We start from the raw sequence: 22,787 nt of genomic DNA on the forward strand, positions 1-22,787 counted from the left end.
CAGAAATCATGACACAGGGGTGCCAGGTCATTTTTCAAATAACTACTTCACACGAGCTCTAATGTCTTCGAAATTGAGACATGTCATTACATTTGGCATCCCTGTCATAACACGCGAACCAGGGTAATATTTCCACAGGCTAGCACTATTAATGTCACTTTGTGCTCGGCCAGGGTTATATTTTCGAGCAGCAGAAGTGTCACTTTTAAATCTAATTTTTCAATTTGAAAATTAAAGAAAAATCGTAGAGATTTAGGAAAAATACGTAGTGCCTACTAAAAGGTCGGTCATCGATTAGTATAAGAAAAAGCAGGTATTTTTTTCAAACCCCTATTGACTAATAACTTACGTAGACCTACACTATAAAAAATCGACACGTTACTGCCAAGTGGATTACACTTACTTCTGTGCTAATAGATGAAACATTTTATATCTACGTGGAATACACTTGCGTTTTAGTGCACAGCATAAAATCAAGTGTCTTACACTTCGTTTTGCCATGTCATGCATCCCAAAATCAATCTTTTCACACTCAGATCTCAATGCTAAACCACGTCAAATGCTAAAACACGTCAAAATATCGTGGATTCAAATAAAAATCAATATGGGTCGACATGTTAAAATGATTGGGTTTGTTTATTGTTATTCATGTGCAACGAGCATTTGTTATGAGCGTGTGATTTTTTTTTTCAGTGTAGGGAGAGATATGCAAAGAGAATGTTGTGAGCCAAACGAACATGTAAAAATCTGAGCCAAACGAACAAGAAAGGTAACACTTGAAAGCTATCGCAATCAGGTACAATAAAGGATATTTTTTGTTTAACACGTTTTTCATGTTCTGTTTCTGAGCAATGAATTGGGAATGCTTCAAAATTGCTTTATCACAGTTATTTTCAATTGGTGGTTCATAAACCTTTTGTATGGTAAACAATACAATAATAAATTAATTATTAAAGAAAGTATATAACATTAAACATAAACTTTAACACCTTCACGGTTTTCGTGATGCACTTCATTATATCCCAGGACTTCCACCGTCACCATCAGTTATACGAGTCGAATGAAAAAGCAAGTCAACATTTCCGCATAATCAATAATCTTAAAACGTGCCTAACAACTAGTTCGGGATTTAGTCACGACTGTATGGGTTATCGTAACACCATATGTATTATCATCCGTTTAAGTTTTGCAAAGGCCTAAAGCCTGTAGTACACTCTTTGTCTAATGGTCAAATATTTGACCTTCTGACATAATGGTCAAATTTATTTGACGTCATGGTTGTTGTTTGCTCGTGTTTGCCCCATGTCAAAATCGGAGAGTGACAAATAATTATCTTTGACCAAATTTTTATCTGTCAAAAAGAGACAAATATTTGACGCTCGGTCAAAGAGTGTACTACAGGCTTAAGCAAAATCGATACGTTGCGGCTGCGTTTGCAGCAATTTGACAGTTAGCCCATACATTTTCGTTCAAATTGACATCAACGCAACGCAAACGTATGCATTGTGTTTGGGCCACAAGAGACTGAGTTATTGCGATTTCTATTCGATCTTTTGTTGTCACTCTGGTTTATTCTTTCAGCTGGAATTGGTGATTTAACGCAAAACTAAAAACAACCGTGCGACTTCTGGATTTGAACTCCAGAACTAGAAAAATGAAAAAATCTAAATTTTTAAAGTTTCCCGCTACGTAAACTTGTGATAACTCACTGCAAATGGAATCTTGATAGATTAAAATGGTTAAAATGCTGCCTACAAATCATCAACAAAATTTTTACTGCAGCGCTAGCTGTCAGTCGAACAATCATTTTAATTGCCCGTAGTGATACATTTTTATTTATTTTTGCGCCCAAATCGCGACTTACTCCAGACATACTTGCAAACTGATCGAAAATTCGTGCAGATATAAAAATTCACCTACAATTTTAACTGAGCGCACTGTTACTGTCAGATTTTAGCTGCTGAAAGCAAAGCAACGAAAACAGTTTCTGTCTCTGTACTTTAAAATAGTTTTTCGCAGAAAAAGTGAATCAAAATGGTGAGATAATAATGCAAATACTAGTAAAATGTGCTTTCAGCATGAAAGTTTTAAATGATAGTTCAGTTACCACAGCTTACAAGGATTCGAACGCTAAAATTAAACTTTTTTGTGCCGGGTGTCATCCGGCACTCGCCTGTAGCTACACGTGAGGAAGTTTAGGAACATTTTATTATGGCCGATAAAAGCTTTTTTATTACATTATTGTCTAAATCAATTCAATGAACTGTGGCCAAAACTAATTTTCACAAATAATTGGTTCTAGCCATAAGTAGGGATAAAAAACATGTTAGATTGAAAAATACAAACGAGGTTATGTTTCCTCAGATGAGTAATCTTGTTTCTCGATCGTTTACCTTTTTTTTCGTAGGTGTCGTTGAATCCAGTACGTATCTTGAAAAATGAAGCCGAGGAGGAAAAAGGCGAAATTGCTCGTTTATCATCGTTTGTGGGTGCAATAGCAATCGGCGATCTTGTCAAGAGCACACTTGGTCCGAAAGGAATGGATAAAATTTTAGTCGCTCACGGTCGCAGCGCAGGCCAAGTTGTGGTTACCAACGACGGAGCAACGATCCTGAAAGCCGTTGGGGTGGATAACCCTGCAGCTAAAATTTTGGTTGACATGAGCCGCGTTCAAGATGATGAGGTTGGCGACGGTACCACTTCGGTGACGGTTTTGGCCTCGGAGTTGTTGCGGGAAGCGGAGAAGTTAATTGAAATGAAGCTACATCCGCAGACGATTATTGCTGGATGGCGGGCTGCCACTCAGGCGGCGAGAAGCGCCTTAATCTCAGCTGCTCAGGATAATTCGCAAAATGCGGAAAAGTTCCGGGAAGATTTAATGAACATTGCGCGTACTACGCTGAGCTCGAAGATTTTGTCGCAGCACAAGGAACACTTTTCCAAATTGGCTGTCGATGCCGTACTGCGATTGAAAGGTTCTGGCGAGTTGACTGCTATTCAGAGCATCAAGAAAACCGGTGGATGTTTGGAGGATTCCTTTTTGGACGAGGGCTTTTTGCTGGACAAAAAACCTGGAGTACACCAGCCAAAGCGGGTTGAAAACGCAAAGATACTGATTGCTAATACACCGATGGACACGGACAAGATTAAGGTGTTCGGTTCAAGTATTAAGGTGGACTCAATGTCAAAAATTGCCGAACTGGAGGTGAGTGTCTGCTATGGAACATTTTGTTCTATTATAAACTTTTTTTTGTTTTATAGGTGGCTGAAAAAGAAAAAATGAAAGATAAGGTCAATAGGATTTTGAGCCACAACTGTACCGTGTTTATTAATCGGCAGTTGATTTATAACTATCCAGAACAACTGTTTGCCGACGCTGGAGTGATGGCCATCGAACATGCAGATTTTGATGGCATCGAACGTTTGGCACTGGTTACTGGTGGAGAAATTGTGTCCACCTTTGATAATCCGGATATGGTAAAGCTAGGTCGTTGTGATCTGATCGAACAGGTGATGATTGGGGAGGATACGTTGCTGCGTTTCAGTGGAGTTCCCCTGGGAGAAGCTTGTACGATTGTCATTCGTGGTGCTACGCAACAGATTATTGATGAAGCAGAACGTTCACTGCACGATGCGCTGTGTGTGCTAGCTGCAACTGTGAAGGAATCACGAATTGTGTATGGGGGTGGCTGTTCAGAAACATTGATGGCCACAGCTGTTTTCAAGCTAGCTGCCGAAACACCTGGCAAAGAGGCAATGGCTATCGAATCGTTCGCTCGTGCTCTTCTTCAACTGCCAACGACTATTGCTGACAATGCTGGTTATGATTCTGCACAGCTGATTTCGGAGCTACGGGCCGGTCATTCGCAGGGTAAAGCCTCCCTTGGGTTGAATATGACCGAGGGTAAGGTGGGTTGTATGAAAGAGCTTGGTATAACCGAATCGTTTGCCGTCAAGCGACAGGTGCTTCTGTCGGCATCGGAAGCGGCTGAGATGATACTACGCGTGGACTACATTATCAAGAGCGCCCCTAGAAAACGCGTGCCTGATCGTGGCTACTGCTAAACATGTATTTTTTTGTTTTGCTTTTTACTGTAATAATCGTTTAGTTGGTAAACTTCGACACACGGTTTTCTTTAGATAACCTACATTTAGCTTCTGCTATAACTTATCACAAGCACACTTATTAAAAAATTGTATCATCATAACAAGCACGCTATTATCGAAATTGTGTATCATCGTTACCTGTCTATTCCGTTCTAATAACACGCTAATTGAATGAATTATATTCTTCAGTGAATAGAAAGGTTTGATATACATTAGCTGTTCGTTATAACCTTTTTATCCGAAATCCGTAATGGAACATGTATTGTGTCCTCGTTAAAAAACGTTTTGAGTCATCGAGTGATGAATATATACATTGGTAATAACAAACTGTGACATCAAATTATGTACTTATTAATCATGCACAAACAAGGCTAAGTGTGTTATCATTTTTTTTAAAATTTATTTTTAATTTAAAAATATGTAACATCAAGTTGATTTGACAAACTTTTTTTTCGTATACATCAAAAAGCTTTGTCATCTTGTGTTGAAGAGCAATCAATTTTAATGTAAAATTAGGCACACCTTTGGTTACATTACCATTTTTGAAGCAGTATCCTCGGTAACCTAGTGTTTTTGAGTGGAAATCACAATTGGAGTACATATTTGTTTGTCAATTGCATTGTTCATGATATTGAGTGTGTTAAAAATTGCTTTGTAAATTTTTATTAAAATCAAAATGAAACATAGAATCTAAAAAGTATGGGAATATTTTTCTGCTGAAAATAGCGAGCCTTTGGCATCCCTATACCGAGTAACAGTGAATGACAATGAACTCATGTCCTGGGCACAAATTAATTTGTGCCCGCTGTCAGCAGTAAGATAAAGATGTATGAAAAGAAGCGGTAATGTGCTATCTCGTTTACACATATGTTGAGATGTTAGCCCTTGACATATGGCGTTGATGCCAAAGGGGTGGAAAATAGCGAATGAATGGCTAAAAGTTTATTCAATTGTAAAGAATTTTTATGTTGTTTCTTCGGTAGAGTTTAATTAAGACGGCATTCTATTTGTATATAAAGAGCTCTATTACAGAAGACGAGTCGACTCGACTTGCATGCCAAGTGCAAGTTTCTAACAAATTATTCAATGAGATGTTATGAAAGTAGAAAAAAATATAACATCTGTTACATACTGTTTTCCAAAAAAAATATTTTTATTTTGTGTTTCGTCCCCTGACTTTGTCTATTTTTTTGTTTGCTTTTTCTATTTTTGATTAGGATAGAACTTTGATGCGTACACACTATATGTACAATGTACATGTACAATGTACATACTATAATCATCAGACTGCCATTTGAATTATGGGTTAACTCCGGGGGGAGCTCCGTAGCCGCAAGGTTACAGAGTCCGCTTTGGTAAGCGGGTGGTTGTGGGTTCGAATCTTAGTAGAATCAGGCCATTTTGGTTGTCAAAGGACTTTAAGCATGAGTTTATTCTCAGGCTCCCCACCACGTACCCTTTCTTCAATCTGGATTCTACAGTACCCCTGGTGACTCTCCTCCTTACAAAAATAAGTCCCTATTATAATAAAACTGGTGTGAGTAACATATGAAAGTTCTCTCCAGGGAATTTTAACTAGGCGATATTGTTAGGATGGACAGAGGCTCGGTATAGTAGAGCAGTAAGCTTGAAACGGAAAGGTAATTACACACAAGCACTGATATGAATGATAATGAAGCGTATCACTTACTTCAATAGTGTTACTGCTAATAATATGAAGTGCGGAGTACAGAAAACACCTGGGCAATATCACAATAGATCTAAGCTCTGGTCGCAGTGATGAGTCCACACAGAAAAAAAAATGGGTTAACATTAAAACACGTTGGACTTTAGCGGGCAATGTGGGTGAATCATCAAAATTTATTAGCGGAGTCGAGAAAATTATTTTTCAAACGGAAGTAAACAGTATTTGAATCGAAATGCGAATTTTTTATAGTGTATATAATATACATGTGCTGCAGTTACCAGCAAATCTTGGTAGCACGCGACAGGCGAACGTTTGACAGCGAGCACCGAAAAGTCATCGACGGCCAGCTCATTGCTTTCGTGTCTGTCAAAAGGAAGCGCATCAAGCAAAAGTTCGGTGTAATAAAAGCAGATAACTTTCATTTCTATCCAGCAAATAAAAACAAAATTGTGGTATATCCTCACCGATTGAGTGTCGCTTTTGGAGCCGAGTAGTATCGTTTAGTTATATTTAGGTTCATTTAAGATGAATAGCCTACTAAAAGCTGTTTTGTTGTTACTGTTCGGTGTGTATCAGTCGCAAGCGATTATGTTTCGACTGCAGCCAAACTTGCAAAAATGTCTCAGAGATGATATGCAGGGGAATCAGATCGTGGCCGGTGAATACGAGGTGACCGGGGCGCCCGGGCAGAAAATCAACTATGTTGTAAGTAGGCAGAGTACGCGGGTTGGCGTTGTAACGTACACAATGATATTTAATGCATTCCCTCAGGTACGGGACAGTAAAGGACACATTATGTCCCAGAAAGAAGACATCAGCAAGGGGAAATTTACGTTCACTTCGGAAATGTACGATACATTTGAGATTTGCTTCATTTCAAACGTTCCCCCAAGTAAGATAAATATGAGCACATGCAAACATTTTGTTCCTGACGTTTCACTGTTTCAGCACATCGCGGTGTGGAGCAGGATGTTTCGTTAGATATCAAGAAGGGTATCGAGACCAAAAGCTATGAAGGTGTAAGTACCTAAAACTATTTTTTTTCTTTCTCAAGACTGGATGGTATCAGGATGCTTATCTAGTTTTTTCTTTCTTCTTTCTTCCTCGATTGGTGTCACCTCTTGGGGTTTCTTGTTATTTTTTATCGTACTTGAACAATCCAACTGATAAACAACTGTCGCATCGTTTTTGTATATACATGCGCTATCAATCAATGTGCCATTTATTTCAGTTTATGAGTGCAGTAAGTTCCGTTTGACGTTGCCATTTCCCGGATTTTTTTTATGCTTGTGTTTTAAATAGTTTGTGTATTTATTTGAATATGCGTTGATGATTTCTGTATTTTGGTGTAATTCAAACACAAAATTCAATAATATCTAGATGTGACAGACAAAAAGTGTCCAACAAAGTTGTATAAAATACCAAACAGTTGAAATACTTTATTCTTTTTGATCAATTTTATGAAACATAACTCTAACATTGCTACATTTCCACAGTCACCTCACCAAATGAGAGCAAATTTGCGAATATCACGGTCACTCAGTGATTGTTAACTAGCTCTTGCCAATAAGGTGCCTGTGAAAAACGGGCTCACCAAGTTATAAAAACTACTTTTTTGTTAGCCGCTTGCGTTTGCTGTTAAGTTTTCTTTTAACCCACTAACACAACCCGTCAAAATTTGCTGTTTAAATCGCACACACGCACCTTCCTCTACTTCAGATTGGCGAGGCTGCTAAGCTCAAACCCCTGGAAGTGGATCTAAAGCGTTTGGAGGATCTCTCCGATGCGATCGTACAGGACTTTGCGCTGATGCGGAAGCGCGAAGAGGAGATGCGTGATACCAACGGTAAGCAGAGGTTTTTTGTCTAACATTGGAAAACTATATTGTGTTTTTTTTTTGTTAATTCCGTTACAGAGAGTACCAATAGCCGTGTGCTGTTTTTCAGTATCTTCAGCATGTGCTGTCTGCTCGGATTGGCCACGTGGCAGGTGCTGTACCTCAGAAGGTACTTCATCGCCAAAAAGCTCATCTAAGATCGCGGTTGGTGCATCGGCCTGACCGGACGCGAGTCGAATCGTATGAGTATGAACTGGACCTTTGTGTATAAGCTATCGAGAGTGTGAGAATGGTGCGTTTTACCGATCGAAAATACATCGTGAAAGACCACACGCATGGGATTCACAATTTGAACCATCCTTCAATCTGTTAGAATAATTGAACAAACACTCATGAGTCTCACGACTACCAGGTTTTAGCAAAATACGCATTAAGCAGAATACTTCTCAAATTGCGTTTGTATTTAATTGGTTCCGTTTTTCCTGAAGACTGGTGCATGTCCAACAGTGCTATATGCCTCGATATTTCCTTTTTCGAAACAGGAATATTTTTTATAAAATTTCGTTTGGTTACCTAACACCAGGTAGGAACGAAATACTTAAAAAAAAACTTCGATACTATCAGTTAGTAAGCTCAAATATTTTTTTTGTTTTCGGTTTGCAATAATGAAATATGTTTTATAGGTAATTTAGGTTTCAGCAGAATAGATTTGATACACGCCAACACTCAGCGGTTCTTCTGATTTAGTGCTTTCGAAATGTCCTCGATTTTCTCAGGGTAAAATGTTTCTTATACTTCTTTTGGTTTTCGCTAGAATACAAGAAAAGTTCCTTTTTTCTTGTTATAGTTGTTGTAGTAAGGAATGTACCTAAAATGAATGAACTTAAAATACAGTGTTACGTACCGCGAACTGAAAAATTTAACATCGCTAATTACTAAACGTAAAGCGTCATAGGGCTTGTCTCGTCTTCCACTTGATCGGACCACCTTGCTCGCTACGCACCTTGTTACAGTCGGGCCGTTTTCGAGAACCAACAGCAGCTGATGCAACGTCTGATTCATCCGCCTCAGTCATGATCCATCTTCCATCTGCACTCCACCACAGACGGTACGCAGTATCTTCCGAAAGAAAACCCCAAAGACGTGCCATAAGGCGTCTCCGTCATCTTCTCAAGGGTTCGTACTACGATGTCTATGTTATCGACGAAGCCAAAGAGCTGAACAGACCTCCTGAACATCGTATCACTCGTGTCGATACCCGCCCTTCGCATTGCACCTTCCAAAGCGATATTGAATAACAAGCACGATAATCCATCACCTTGCCGTAATCCTCGTCGAGAACCGAAGGAACGCCAGAGTGTCCCTGAAACTCGAACTACGTACATCACCCGATTCAACGTCGACTTGACCAATCGTGTCAGTTTATCCGGAAAAACCGTAATCGTGTATACTTAATCTGCCGTAGCTGATCACGATCGATTGTATCGTACGCCGATTTAAAGTCGATGAACAAATGGTGCGTGGGCACTTCATATTTACGGCATTTCTATATAACTTGCCTTATCGCGAATACTTGGTCCGCGGTGGCGCGGACACCCCTAAATCCCGCTTGGTAGTGCCCCACGAATTCCCTCGCAAACGGTGATAGTCGACGGCACAGAATTTGAGAGAGTACCTTGTAGGCGGCGTTCAGCAACGTGATCGCGCGGTAGTTGCAGTAATCCAACTTGTCACCTTTTTTGTAGATGGCGCACACTGTTTCTCCTAATACGGCTAGATAAAAAGATTGATTATTGAGAAGAGATTTGACCATAATACGAAATCATGTTTCAAGCAATCGTGTATCATTCATTGGTAGGGATACCATCTGGTCCGAGCTTAAAATCAGGACACCTTCAATTTTGGCACAAATTTTTATATTAGATAAACTAGCAAACCGGCTCTACCAGGCGGGATTCATGGGTGCACGCGCCACCACGGATCAGATATTCGTGGTTCGGCAAGACATACAGAAATGCTGCGAATAGAACGTGCCCACACATCATTAGCTCATCGATTTTAAATCGGCGTACGACACAATCGATCGAGACCAGCTATGGCAAATTATGCACGACTACGAATTTCCAGACAAACTAAGGCGGTTGGTCAATGCGATGATGGATCAAGTGATGTGTGTAGTTCGAGTATCGGGGGCACTCTCGAGTCCCTTTGAAACCCGAAGAGGTTTAAGGCAAGCGTATGGTCTCTCGTGCCTACTGTATAACATTGCCCTGGAAGATGACACCCCGTTAAGCTTACAGACGCGGGGCATACGGACACGAGGCATATGGACGCGAGGCCGAATGGACGCAAGGCAGTATGCCTCGTATCCATTATGCCTTACATCCATTATGCCTTGCGTCTGCATGCCTAGCATACTATGCCTAACATCCATATGCCTAGCGTCCATATGCCTCGTGTCCCGCCCAACAAACAATTTTGTTGAATTATAGCTTGTTAAGTTGCTATTCGGTGGATTTTGGCTGTACTGAAGCTTAATAAGCCGTCTACCGCCCTGGAAGGTGTCATTAGAAGACCGGGACTTAACACGAGTGGCACGATATTTCAAAAATCGGTTTAACTGTTTGGTTTCGCCGACGATATCGACATTGTGGCTCGGACCTTTGTGAAGGTGGCGGATACGTACATCGGACTAAAGCCCGAAGCCAAACGGATTGGACTGGTCGTCAATGCATTGAAGACGAAGTACATGAATGGAAGGGGCTCACGAGAAGACATGCTAACCTCCCACCTCGAGTTCAAGTTGATGGCGATGAAATCGAGGTGGTCGATGAGTTTGTGTATCTGGGCTCACTGGTAACTGCCTACAACGATACCAGCAAAATAAATTCAACGGCGCATTACGGCAGGAAATCGTGCATACTTTGGTCTCCGGAGGACGCTCCGATCGAGTATAATTCGTCGCCGCACCAAGTTAGCCATCTTCAAGACGCTGATCAGACCGGTAATCCTCTACGGGCATGAGACATGGACTATGCTTGTGGAGGACCAACGCGCCCTTGCGTTCTTCGAGCGGAAAGTGTTGCGTACCATCTTCGGTGGAATGCAGATGGAGAACCACGAACTGCAGGAGTTGCTTGGGGAACCATCTTTCACCCACACCGCTAAAATTGGCAGGTTGCGGTGGGCTGGGCATGTTGTAAGGATGTCGGACGACAGACCGGTAAAGATGGCACCATCAGTTATACGAGTCGAATAAAAAAGTATAGTCATCATTGCGCTTTTTGAAGAGATCTGGCACCTCTGACATGTGAAACCTGGTTGCCAAATTGGTGGTTTTTTCATCGCTTATCTCTCTCTCTCTCTCTCTCTCTCTCTCTCTGAGTATCTCTAGTTTTGATTAATTTGTCAGAGATACCAGATGTGCAGGTTTGTCTGCAAAGTGCAAATTTTTAGAGTCGCTGTGCAGATTTTTATTGATTCGCAGATAATTACAGTTTTTCCATAGTTTCTGCAGATTTTCGCAGACTTTTGCCTGCGCAAGCGCAATTTATTCAAATCACGGATAGATTTTTTTTTAGACTTCAAGCAGATTTTGTCGGGTTTTCGAGCAGTACATTTCTCAAAAACACCTGGCATCTCTGTAATATGTAGATATCCGCAGTATTTTCCGAGTCCCTGAAGATTCTGCCGTCTGTGGTGACTACCAGGTTTTGTATACTGCTGTCGCTCCATCTTAAAAACAGGACCAATCGTTCCAAGAGTCATCGTGTGAATAACACAGTGCAATAATTTTTTTGCCTTGGCTTCTATGCATGATTTTTTATGAAGTTTAATGCGAAAATAAATTTCCCCGAGTTTGAACATATTTCAACTTAAGGGGCAACAATGGCGCTATTTTGAATTTTTGAGAAACCGGAAATTTCCGATGTTTTTTCGACGCCATTTTGTTTTAAGACCAGATATCAAAATTCTAAGAGTTTGTCCACATACTAGCATCTTCTTACCCATATTTTAAAAGAAACAGATCTTAAATCGGACAAAAACTGAGCTCAAAACGGTGACTCTACGAAACCGGTTTTGGCATGGTTTTAGCACATACAAAAGACATACGTGACAATCAGGAAGAAATCTTCCAAAAAAATTGGTACAAAATGAACTACTCGAAAGTACCAACCTCTGTAAAAAAAAACCTCTGTTTGAGTAGTTTATGGAGGTTGTATACCTGCGCAACCCTGCATTTGTCTCGTTCCCACTCGAAAAATGCAGCATTGATTTTGTAAACAACTTTTTGACAGTTTCGTAAGGGATTTTGTTGAGGGCTCGAGTAGAGCCGCTATGAAGAAAATTAATTCAGTTCATTTTCGTCGAGCAGTTCATACAGGTGTTGGTACCGGGTGATGTGGGGCAAAGAGAACCAAAAAAATCGCCAGTGTTACGTATGTATAAGTATGTGGTTTTAGTATATTTCACAAAGCAACATTTTACCACATACTTAGACATACGTAACACTCAGGAAGAACTTTTCCAAAAGAGGTTGATACAAAATGAACTACTCGAAGGTACCAACCTCTGTAAAAAAACCTCTGTTTGAGTAGTTTATGGAGGTTGTGTACCTGCGCAGCCCTGCATTTGTCTCGTTCCCACTCGAAAAATGCAGCATTGATTTTGTAAACAACTTTTTGACAGTTTCTTAAGGGATTTTGTTGAGGGCTCGAGTAGAGCCAGGATGAAGAAAATTCATTCCGTTCATTTTCGTCGAGCAGTTCAAACTGATGTTGGTTCCGGGTGATGTGGGGCAAAGAGTAAAATCGCCAGTGTTACGTTTGTCTAATATGTGATTATACCGAGTATGCCTGAGCATAAATGGTCATGCGCTAATATCTAAAATTGGTAGTCAAATTATATCTAATATCGAGTAAAAAGTCTCAGGGATCGATTGGTAGGTGTCTGATCTACGTAAAATGTCAGCAAAATGTCGATTTTGTCCCAATTCCCCTAAAATACTTAAATTGGTTTATCTCGACGTTAAATTAACTTATTTAAAATCTGTTTGATGTAATATCAAGAATGTAAGTGATACTTAAAGATACAGTAACAATTTGTCTTCATATAATCCTCCCATGTTTATGATTTGACCGGTCCTGGCCAAACATGCAACTCCCTCCCGCAAAAGGAGGAGGATCATGTAAAGACAAATTGTTATTGTATCTTTGAGTATCGCTTACACTCTTGATATTACATTGAACAGATTTCAAATAAGTTAATCTAACGTCGAGAGAACCTAATTTAGTATTGTAGGGGAATTGGGGCAAAATTGATATGTTGCTGACATTTTACGTCGATCAGACACCTACCAATCGATTCCAGAGACTTTTTTACTCGATATAAGACATAATTTTACTTAAACTTTTAGATATTAGCGCATGGTAATGATGATGCTCATACATATTTGATATTATTTTGCTTTGTGAAATATACTAAAACCATACCAAAACCGGTTTCGTTGAATCACCGTTTTGAGCTCAGTTTTTGTCCGATTCAAGATCTGTTTTTTTAAAAGGTGAGTAAGAAGATGCTAATATGTGGACAAACTCTTAGAATTTTGATATTTGGTCTCAAAAATTGAAAATGGCGCTATTGTTGCCCCTTAAGTTGAAATATGTTTAAACTCGGGGAAATTTGGTTTTGCATCAAAATACACAAAAAATTATGTCTCTAGCTTTCCACGAGCGGTAATGGCGGACAGTGCACGCAGCCCTTTTTGACGTTTTCTGTAGGTCAGGGAATTTTCAATCGCAGTAACGGAGTAGAAAATATCACAACATCGTAACGTAGCGTAGCAACTTCAACAAACAATGGGCGTTTTGTTATTTTAATTTCGTCGTGCGCATGCTCGGATCATAATAAACAAAACTGTTCATTAAAGTTGCTATGCTACGTTACAAAATTTTTATGTTTTCACTCCGTTACTGCGATCAGCGTTGCCATTGTGCCAGATAAATCTGGATTTTGCCAGATTTCTGTTTGCGCGCCAGACAAACAGATAAACCTCAGAATCTGCCAGATATTTGTAAATGAGCCAGATATTTTATCCGATATAGCCAAATTTTATCCGCGTCGTCTCGCAAAAAGGTCATTACTGCGAGATGGGCCGTGCCTGGCCATCACTTTCAATTCTGCCAGGAATTTTATCCAAAAATGAGTGAAAGATTTTTGCCAGACTTTTTATTTTCGTTTTGCCAGATTTCAGAAGTTTTTCGCACGCTACGCGATCTTTCGCCATTCTCGATTCGTACGAAAGAAAGAGTTCGACACATGCGAAGAACGAAGAATACGAACTAGTGGACTGAAGCTACCTCTTCCTCACGTAACTCTTCGTGTTTGTTGGTTTTCCTTTGTCCGAAGTACACACTTAAAATTTTTTGCCGGGTCTCGGTAATTTATTGCCGAGAACGGCACCACCACATACATAAGACATACGTAACACTGGCGTTTTTTTCTGGTACATTTTGCCCCATTGTACTCCGTACCTCGCCCTGTCAAACTGCTCGATAAATAATGAACAAAATGAAATTTCTTTTTCTCGGACTTATCGAGCCCCAAAGAAAATCCCATAAGGAACTGTCAAAAAGTTATTTACAAAATCAATGCAGCATTTTTCGAGTAGGAACGAGACAAATGCAGGGCTGCGCAGGTACACTGCCTTCAAAGACAACTCAAACAGAGTTTTTTTTACAGAGGTTGGTACTTTCGAGTAGTTCATTTTGTACCAACTTTTTTGGGAGATTTCTTCCTGAGTGTTACGTATGTCTTATGTATGTGGCACCACTGAGTGCTCGGTTAAAAAAATAATGACAGCTGTCACATTTTTTCGTGAATCTCGGTGCACCTAACTGATATTTCGGCTCGTTAATATTTTGTGCCGAAACTTCAGTTGGGTTGAACCGAGATTTTCGAAAAAATGTGACAGCTGTCATTTTTTTTTCTAACCGAGCACTCAGTGGTGCCGTTCTCGGCAAAAATTACCGAGACCCGACAAAAAAATTTAAGTGTGTAACACTTTTTTTAGGGGCTTATTACGGGAGTCACTTCACGGTGAAGTGACAACCGGAATGGGCACGGTGAAAGTGATTCCCATTTGATTTGCACGCGTCTTTTTTCACTGTGAGATTTTTTTACTTCGTTCTCACCGTGAGATGACATCCGTAATTTTTTTTTTCTTCATCTATAAGACATCCGTAATAAACCCATAAACTTCCGTTTTCGAATGCATCATGCTCTGAGACTGAGAATGTGAGAGTTATCGAAGGCTAGTAGGCACAACATATCCAGGGTGATATGCACTTGTATACATATGACGATAAGAATTAGAATAAATGTATTTAGATGCAATCGACTTTAAAGGATTTGTACAGGCTACAACTTTTCAAAACACTTATCATTGTTCAGAAACACCAAAAAACTGTAAATGTTGTGAAATCCTCCGTATATTTGACAGTGAGTAAGATTTCCTTAATTTGTCTCACAAAAGGGTCATCACGTCAAATTCTGCATCAAAATTTGCAATTGGATATTGCATACTATAAGTCGGGATGAAATTATGTCAGGTACGCATACATTCAACCGATGACACGTCAATTTCAACAAGCAGTTTTGTCGGGCAACAGTTATACAGTTTATAAATGTTCAGTTTGTACTACAGAATGGGTGAAGTTACAAACAAATACATGAATATTGTGGGGTGATATTCTTTATAACAATTTATAAAGACAAACAATAATCTGCTGAAACCATGGTATTAAACTGAATTAATTTTGTTTTTATTATGATAAGCTACAGACCCTTTATGTGAAAGTGCATGAAATTTAGATGTACTAATTTAAGTTACATACTATAAGCTATTTGAGACATTCCATTTGGATATAAACTTTTGCTCGTATTTATCACTCTCTAATTTAGAACATCATTCAAGTAAAATAGTTCTTTTAATATCATTTGTGTTCCATGTTATGAATTTATATGGTGTTAAACTTGAAGCATTAGTTTCTTTAAATCTTGAGTATTTTCAGTTTTCCACAATCTTTCGTCGGGAGACAGTTTATCCCAGGGGCTCTTGTGGCTGTCAAACTTCATACATTTTCCATCTACCACTCATTGATTCTGCTACCCACTTTTTGGTTGGTTCGCCCTAAAACAGTTGAAATAGAGTTAACGTCCCATGATTGTTCATTGACTTATACTCGAAAAAATACGTTTATAGTTGTGAAAAATCAAGACTCAACGTTTGTTTTCAAAACAATGTGCATTTTCAATGAATAAGATATTTTGCGTAAGCATTTTAAATGAAATTTGGACACATGATGAATTCATGATTGGTAGGCAAAATTTTGACGTTTATACTCCCCTGGTTTATCCACATTTTTGCAGGTTCTATTTGTAACCTGGTGGCAACCCTGCCCACTAAGAGCAAGCCCACCAGTGACTAAATTGAAGTTTCTAAAGCTAGTTTGGCAACTCCCACCATAACGCGGCAACCGCACCGGGCGTTGCCATGTTGGTTTGGGAAATAACAATCCTCACCTCGGATAGAAGCGAGTTATTAAATTTGGCAACGCGATAGCTACGAGCCGAATCGTTGCTATTTGATGAAATGTCAAACTGTTGTTTTTTTGTGCTCGATAGTGAATGTTCGTAATAATATTACGAAGATGATGAGTGTTTCGAATGCGGACTCAATTGGTCGGCCTCGGAAGACGAAGCGTTTTTGTTAAACACGTCGTAGGACGCAAGTGTCGGCGTGAACCACTACTCAATTTTATTTCCGATTGAGCTGAAATTTTGGACAGGGTGTTTTTTCGGGCAGGTAAACATTTTGTATAGGTTTTTTATTGAGATGGCCATTTTGGTTGGCATTTTGGTCTGCAACCTACACGATGCGGAAAGCTCAAATTCTCACAAGATTGGCCAATATTATTCAATAAACCTGGAAGGTTTGAGCAAATCTGCTCGGGAGTATTACCAACTATTTTCCCGTTTCGTTCGGTCGTTTTATAAATAAACATTTTTCTCCTTTACCGCTGTTTCAATCTTCAAAAATAACCTAAGATGCGTTCGAAAGCGGCGTTGGAAATGGTCATCGGTATAGACCGGTGTTTCCGATGAAAACATTGTTAAAACGCTGGATGGCACCTTCCTCCGCATGGACGCCCCGAATCTTTCCAAAAACCATTTTCTTAATCGCGTATAAGAGAATTTGTTCTGCGAAATCATTTTCTCCATCACCAGAATCAACCAAATACTCGAAAACAATTTACGCGTTCTTTATTTAAGTTTTATTTTGGCGGAAAATTTTCAAATATTAATAGCAAACTGTGGGAACCGAGACAGCATGAAATACAGAAATCAACTAATGACAGTTCGCCAGCTTTGAGTAGAATAGTCATTTAAGCCAACGTTGCGGGACGTGCCCAGTTTTCCGGAATTACTTCGAATAAACATATAAGGATGAAAAAATCCATGTACGCACAGGTAAAAAAAAACCTGCAAACGAATTATGCTATCGCTAACTTGGGAAAACGGAAACAAAGTTAAAACAAAGTTTCGTGAAATGGAGGGAACATTTTATGAAGTAGAAAGAACGTAGCTCATTCTGGAAACGATTGACTGACGGATAAGTTGGTTTTTACTAGATCCGCAAAAAATATGCGAAATACATCACAAACAAACATTTTGCCAACGCTGGCTAGTGACGGTCTTCAGAAATTGGCAACTGCCGGTGTGAAAAAGAAATAGTGGAATTGGTAATCCCCATTAGAGCAAGCCCACCAGTGGCTAAATTGAAGTTTCTAAAGCTAGTTTGGCAACTCCCACCCTAACGCGGCAACCGCACCGGGCGTTGCTATGTTGGTTTGGGAAATAGCAATCCCCACCTCGGGTAGAAACGAGTTATTAAATTTGGCAACGCGATAGCAACGAGCCGAATCGTTGCTATTTGATGAAATGTCAAACTAATGTTTTTTTTTGTTCTCGATAGTGAATGTTCGTAATAATATTACGAAGATGATGAGTGTTTCGAATGCGGACTCAATTGGTCGGCCTCGGAAGACGAAGCGTTTTGTTAAACACGTCGTAGGACGCAAGTGTCGGCGTGAACCACTACTCAATTTTATTTCCGATTGAGCTGAAATTTTGGACAGGGTGTTTTTTCGGGCAGGTAAACATTTTGTGTAACGTGTGCAAACGAGTAGGTGTTAGGACTGAATATATGTTTATTGCTTGTGTTGTGATACAAGATAGATAATGTTGTAAGGTATGTCAATAATGATATTTGATAGTACATGTACGTTACTACGTCACATCTTCCTTCTTCAAAAGCTCAATAATACTCAAAATCTTTATATTTGAATGGCCTGCTAATTCTGCCGGAGCGTGTTGTTTGCGGCTGGACATCGCCCGGTGGTGGTTCGGCTATTGCCGCTGGTTGAGCAGCACGACAGTTCCCGGTAATGTAATTCGTTGCATCCGCTTCGTCCTCTTGTACTAGTTCGTCTGACCCATCTGCTGTTCTTGTAGATCGCAAATGATGAGTGTTTCTCCTGAACACCTTATCTCCGTCATTAACCGCGTATGATCTGTCATCTACTTGTGTTAGAATAGTTGCTGGTCTCCACGTTTTAGTGTTGTTATCTTGCAACAAAACTGGATCCCCTTCATTAAAGTTTTCAGGCTTAATGGCACCACGATCTGCATAAAACTTTTGCAGCTTCCGCTCTCCACCGAGCGCCTCAGTGACCCCTGTGACTAGCTTTGGTTGTAGACTCCACCGTGATGGGTAAGTTGCTTCGAAGCAGCCGACCCATTAATCTTTCACTGGATGCCGGTAGCCCATTCGACCGTGGAGTATTCCTGATATGCAACATCGCTAGGTGAATGTCTGATCCATCCTCGGCACACTTCTTAAGCATAGCTTTGGCGGTTTGTACGAATCGTTCAGCCAATCCGTTGGCTCTCGGAAACATCGGGCTAGACGTGCAATGATCAAAGCACCACTCTTTTGCAAACAACTTAAATTCTTGGGACGAGTACTGCGGACCATTGTCTGACTCTAGAACTCGAGGCACTCCATGAATAGAGAACCATTCTTTCAGGCACTGAATAACATTACAAGAATTGGTGTTTGATAACATCTTAAATTCAAAAAAAACTAGAATAACTGTCCACTATCAGGATATACTCTCTTCCATGGAAGTGAAACAGATCAGTGGCCACTCTTTCAAATGGCAATGAGGGAATCTCTTTTGATAAAACAGTGTGCTTTACATTACTACGCGCGTGCTTCTGGCATACATGACATGTATCAACCATTTCTTGGATATCCGTTGTCATGTTTATCCAAAATAGTAGCTGTTTAGCCCGTCTGATACTACTCTGCAAACCTGGATGGCCACTGTGTATTATCGCTAGCATTTTGCGTCTCAATGAGCGCGGTATAACCTCTTGATTCGCTTTAAAAATCAATCCTTCGTATACTGCGAGTTCGTCTCGAAAACCCCAGTATTTTCTGAGCAGTGGTTCTACTGACTCTCGTTTTTCTGGCCAGCCAAGCATGATTACCGATTTCAATAGCTGCATTTCCTGATCGTTATGTACGTGCTCTCTTAGTTCGTTGGCTGACTTTTTTGACATTTGCAAAACAATGTGCACTTCCAGTTCCTCTTCATCTTCTGAATCGGCAGAGTTCGCTATATCTCGAGAGAGCAAATCGGGAATCGGAATATATTTCCCTTCAACGTAGACCACTTTCGGGTTGTACTGTGCAACGTCCAGTCTTATTCGCTTCAAACGTGGAGGAGCTTTGTCGAGAGGCTTGCGAAAAATTGACTCAAGAGGCTTATGGTCGCTTTCTATTGTTAAATCTTTACCGTATATGTATTGGTGGAACTTTTTACACCCAAATCGTATAGCAGCTGCTTCTTTTTCTATCTGCGGATAGTTTAGCTCGGATTCCGAAAGAGATTTTGAGGCGTAAGCGATCGGTTTTCCTTTTTGCATCAATACAGCCCCCATGGCTTTGGAGCTTGCATCAACTGATAATGTTACGGGTGCGTTAACGTCGTAGAACGCTAAAATGGGAGGAGAAGTCATTAGTTGTTTGATTTTTTCAAACGCTTCCTGCTGTTCTACATTCCAATTCCAAGCAATGTTTTTTACTAAAAGCATTCTTAGAGGCGCACTTATTTCTGATAGATTGTTGATGAACTTACCGAGATAATTAATCATTCCCAACGCTCGCTGTAATTGTTGCTTGTTCTTAGGCGTCCGAAGGTTTTTTATTGCATCCAACTTCTCCTCATCTGCCCTTAAACCTTTTCGAGAGATTACATGACCCAAAAATTTCACTGTGGACTGGTCAAAGAAACATTTTTCTCGATTAAGCTTCAGTCCCGCAGCACTAATTCGATCTACAATTTGTTTTTTTATTTCTTGTAATTCCTGTGAATTTTTCGCGTGGATCAAAATGTCGTCCATTGAACATTCAACGCCTTTTATATCGCCTACCGTATCCTGCATCACGCTCTGGAAGATCTCAGGCGCTGATGCCAGCCCGAAAGGTAGCCTCTTACAACAGTAGCGTCCCCACGGAGTGCTAAATGTTAAATACTTCGACGTTCGCTCTGTAACTTTAATCTGCCAGAAGCCTCTTTTACAGTCCAAGATAGTAAAACGGTTGGAGTTTTTCAGACGAGCGGCAATTTCCTCAATCGTTGTTAATGGATGGTGCCTCCTCAACAAATTCTGATTGACCTGCGAGGGATCAATACAAATCCGCAGCTTTCCATGTTTTCGTACGATAACCTAGCATTCACTACTGGTGTGGGCTCATGAATTTTTGCTATCACACCCAAACGCTCCATGTTCAACAGTTCCTTTTTAACGCTATCTCTGATGCTATACGGTACGTTTCTGGAAGGCCGTATATCCCATTTTGGACTATCTACGAGGTCAATGTCGTATACAAAATTTTTGAGACATCCCAGTCCTTCGTACAGTTTTTCCTCATGATCGATTGCATGAACCCTTGCTATTAGTTGGAAATCAGTGCAGGCTTTCCGCCCCAACACAGGTGTTACATTTTCTTTAACTATTTTAAATAACAGTGGACTGCATCTACCTTTTATCCGACACATTGGAATAATTTCTCCAAGCACCGGTATTTTATGACCATTATACGTTAACAGATTTTTAGTGCTTGATGATTTTAACGCAACGTGTATGGCTCGAATAACGCTCTCTGGGAGTACATTACACTGAGCACCTGAATCTAATTTCATTGATATTTTTCTTCCTTGAACTTCAATGGTCTCGAACCAGTCTGCTTCGCCATTTGTTTCCACTGTGTGCACATAAAACTCTTCTGCATCTTCGGAATTATCGTATTCGTTTATTTGCTGTAGCTCATTCACTTTCTTCTCTTCTTTTCTTTTCTCTGTCAACCTTTTCGCAACGCACATCACCGCAAAATGACCCTTCATTCCGCACGAATTGCACGGTTTATTATAAGCTGGACAAGTAGCTCGTCTGTGTTTCCGCCCGCAACGTTTACAATCGAACATTTCATCACTTATCTGTCCAATATTTCGTTTAAATTCTTCTTGCTTTTTACCCGATTTGATCACTTCAACTTTCACTGTTTTGCTCAATTCCTTCGATTGCATCGACGTCAATTCAAAGTTGCGGCATAACTCTATAGTTTTCTGCAGCGAATGCTCATCGTTAAGTAGCTGTGGCACCAACTTTGTAAACTTTGTGCCAATAATTAATTTGTCCTTAATAAGTGAATCGTGTAAAATGCTGAACGAGCACTTTTTTGCTTGTTCACGAACTCGCGTAGCAAACACATCAAACAATTCATCTTCATTTTGTTCAATTTTGTTGAATTGGTACCGTTCATATGTTATGCAAGATTTCGGAGTGAAGTATTCTGTGAGTGAAGTATATTAATTTTGTCACAATCACATTTATATCTTCTTCTTGTTCCGCACGTAGTCCGAAAGTGTCAAAAATTCTGATACAGTCAGCACCAACCGCACCAACCTGGTTTTTCGCACAGTTACGTTGCGATGGAAAACCATTTGAATTGGCGATACCATTTCGCCCACTGATCGGCCATATTGTCACTAAGCACGAGTGGTTTCGGTGGCCTCAACCCCGATCCGACTGAATCTATCGCAGCCGCCATCTTGTAGACCTGTTTCAATTTCAATTAATCACTTCTATTTTCACATAAATTGCCTGTTTGCGCCTTGCAACACACGGCGACTCTTGTTTGCTGTTTGATGTCGACAAATAATCATATTTTTGCACTCGCGATAACCGCAATGCACTCAAATTTCTTTTCTGACACCATGTAACGTGTGCAAACGAGTAGGTGTTAGGACTGAATATATGTTTATTGCTTGTGTTGTGATACAAGATAGATGATGTTGTAAGGTATGTCAATAATGATATTTGATAGTACATGTACGTTACTACGTCACATTTTGTATAGGTTTTTTATTGAGATGGCCATTTTGGTTGGCATTTTGGTCTGCAACTTACACGATGCGGAAAGCTCAAATTCTCACAAGATTGGCCAATATTATTCAATAAACCTGGAAGGTTTGAGCAAATCTGCTCGGGAGTATTACCAACTATTTTCCCGTTTCGTTCGGTCGTTTTATAAATAAACATTTTTCTCCTTTACCGCTGTTTCAATCTTCGAAAATAACCTAAGATGAGTTCAAAAGCGGCGTTGGAAATGGTCATCGGTATAGACCGGTGTTTCCGATGAAAACATTGTTAAAACGCTGGATGGCACCCTCCTACGCATGGCGGTCAATATTTGGCTATTTACTAGGCTGAGAGCCACCCCGAATCTTTCCAAAAACCATTTTCTTAATCGCGTATAAGAAAATTTGTTCTGCGAAATCATTTTCCCCATCACTAGAATCAACCAAATACTCGAGAACAATTTACGCGTTCTATATTTAATTTTTTTTTTGGCGGCAAATTTTCAAATATTAATAGCAAACTGCGGGAACCGAGACAGCATGAAATACAGAATACAACTAATGACAGTTCGCTTGCTTTCAGTAGAATAGTCATTTAAGCCAA

At 40.0% G+C, this 22,787-nt stretch overlaps 2 protein-coding genes across 2 annotated transcripts; both read left to right on the forward strand.

Annotated features, from left to right (window-relative positions):
• The first annotated feature begins 1,921 nt into the window (after positions 1-1,921).
• Positions 1,922-4,322, forward strand: LOC129717455 (T-complex protein 1 subunit beta). Its single transcript, XM_055667355.1, has 3 exons — positions 1,922-2,037; positions 2,408-3,205; positions 3,262-4,322. Exons 1-3 carry the CDS (start codon positions 2,035-2,037, stop codon positions 4,063-4,065), a joined length of 1,605 nt encoding a protein of 534 aa, XP_055523330.1. The 5' UTR covers positions 1,922-2,034; the 3' UTR covers positions 4,066-4,322.
• Positions 4,323-6,137: 1,815 nt separating this feature from the next.
• On the forward strand, positions 6,138-8,356 carry LOC129717456 (transmembrane emp24 domain-containing protein bai). Its single transcript, XM_055667356.1, has 5 exons — positions 6,138-6,499; positions 6,566-6,686; positions 6,743-6,813; positions 7,514-7,640; positions 7,710-8,356. Exons 1-5 carry the CDS (start codon positions 6,320-6,322, stop codon positions 7,826-7,828), a joined length of 618 nt encoding a protein of 205 aa, XP_055523331.1. The 5' UTR covers positions 6,138-6,319; the 3' UTR covers positions 7,829-8,356.
• Positions 8,357-22,787: the final 14,431 nt, after the last annotated feature.

Source organism: Wyeomyia smithii, chromosome 1, assembly GCF_029784165.1.
Source record: "Wyeomyia smithii strain HCP4-BCI-WySm-NY-G18 chromosome 1, ASM2978416v1, whole genome shotgun sequence".
Classification (NCBI taxonomy): Eukaryota; Metazoa; Arthropoda; class Insecta; order Diptera; family Culicidae; genus Wyeomyia; species Wyeomyia smithii.

Bases quoted from the DNA above. Each gene is read 5' to 3' on its own strand.
- LOC129717455 (XM_055667355.1), top strand. The intron at 3,206-3,261 runs GTGAGTGTCTGC...TTTGTTTTATAG, and splicing joins CAAAAATTGCCGAACTGGAG to GTGGCTGAAAAAGAAAAAAT.
- LOC129717456 (XM_055667356.1), top strand. From the start codon at position 6,320: ATGAATAGCCTACTAAAAGCTGTTTTGTTGTTACTGTTCGGTGTGTAT. The intron at 6,500-6,565 runs GTAAGTAGGCAG...GCATTCCCTCAG, and splicing joins GGCAGAAAATCAACTATGTT to GTACGGGACAGTAAAGGACA. The intron at 6,814-7,513 runs GTAAGTACCTAA...CCTCTACTTCAG, and splicing joins AGACCAAAAGCTATGAAGGT to ATTGGCGAGGCTGCTAAGCT.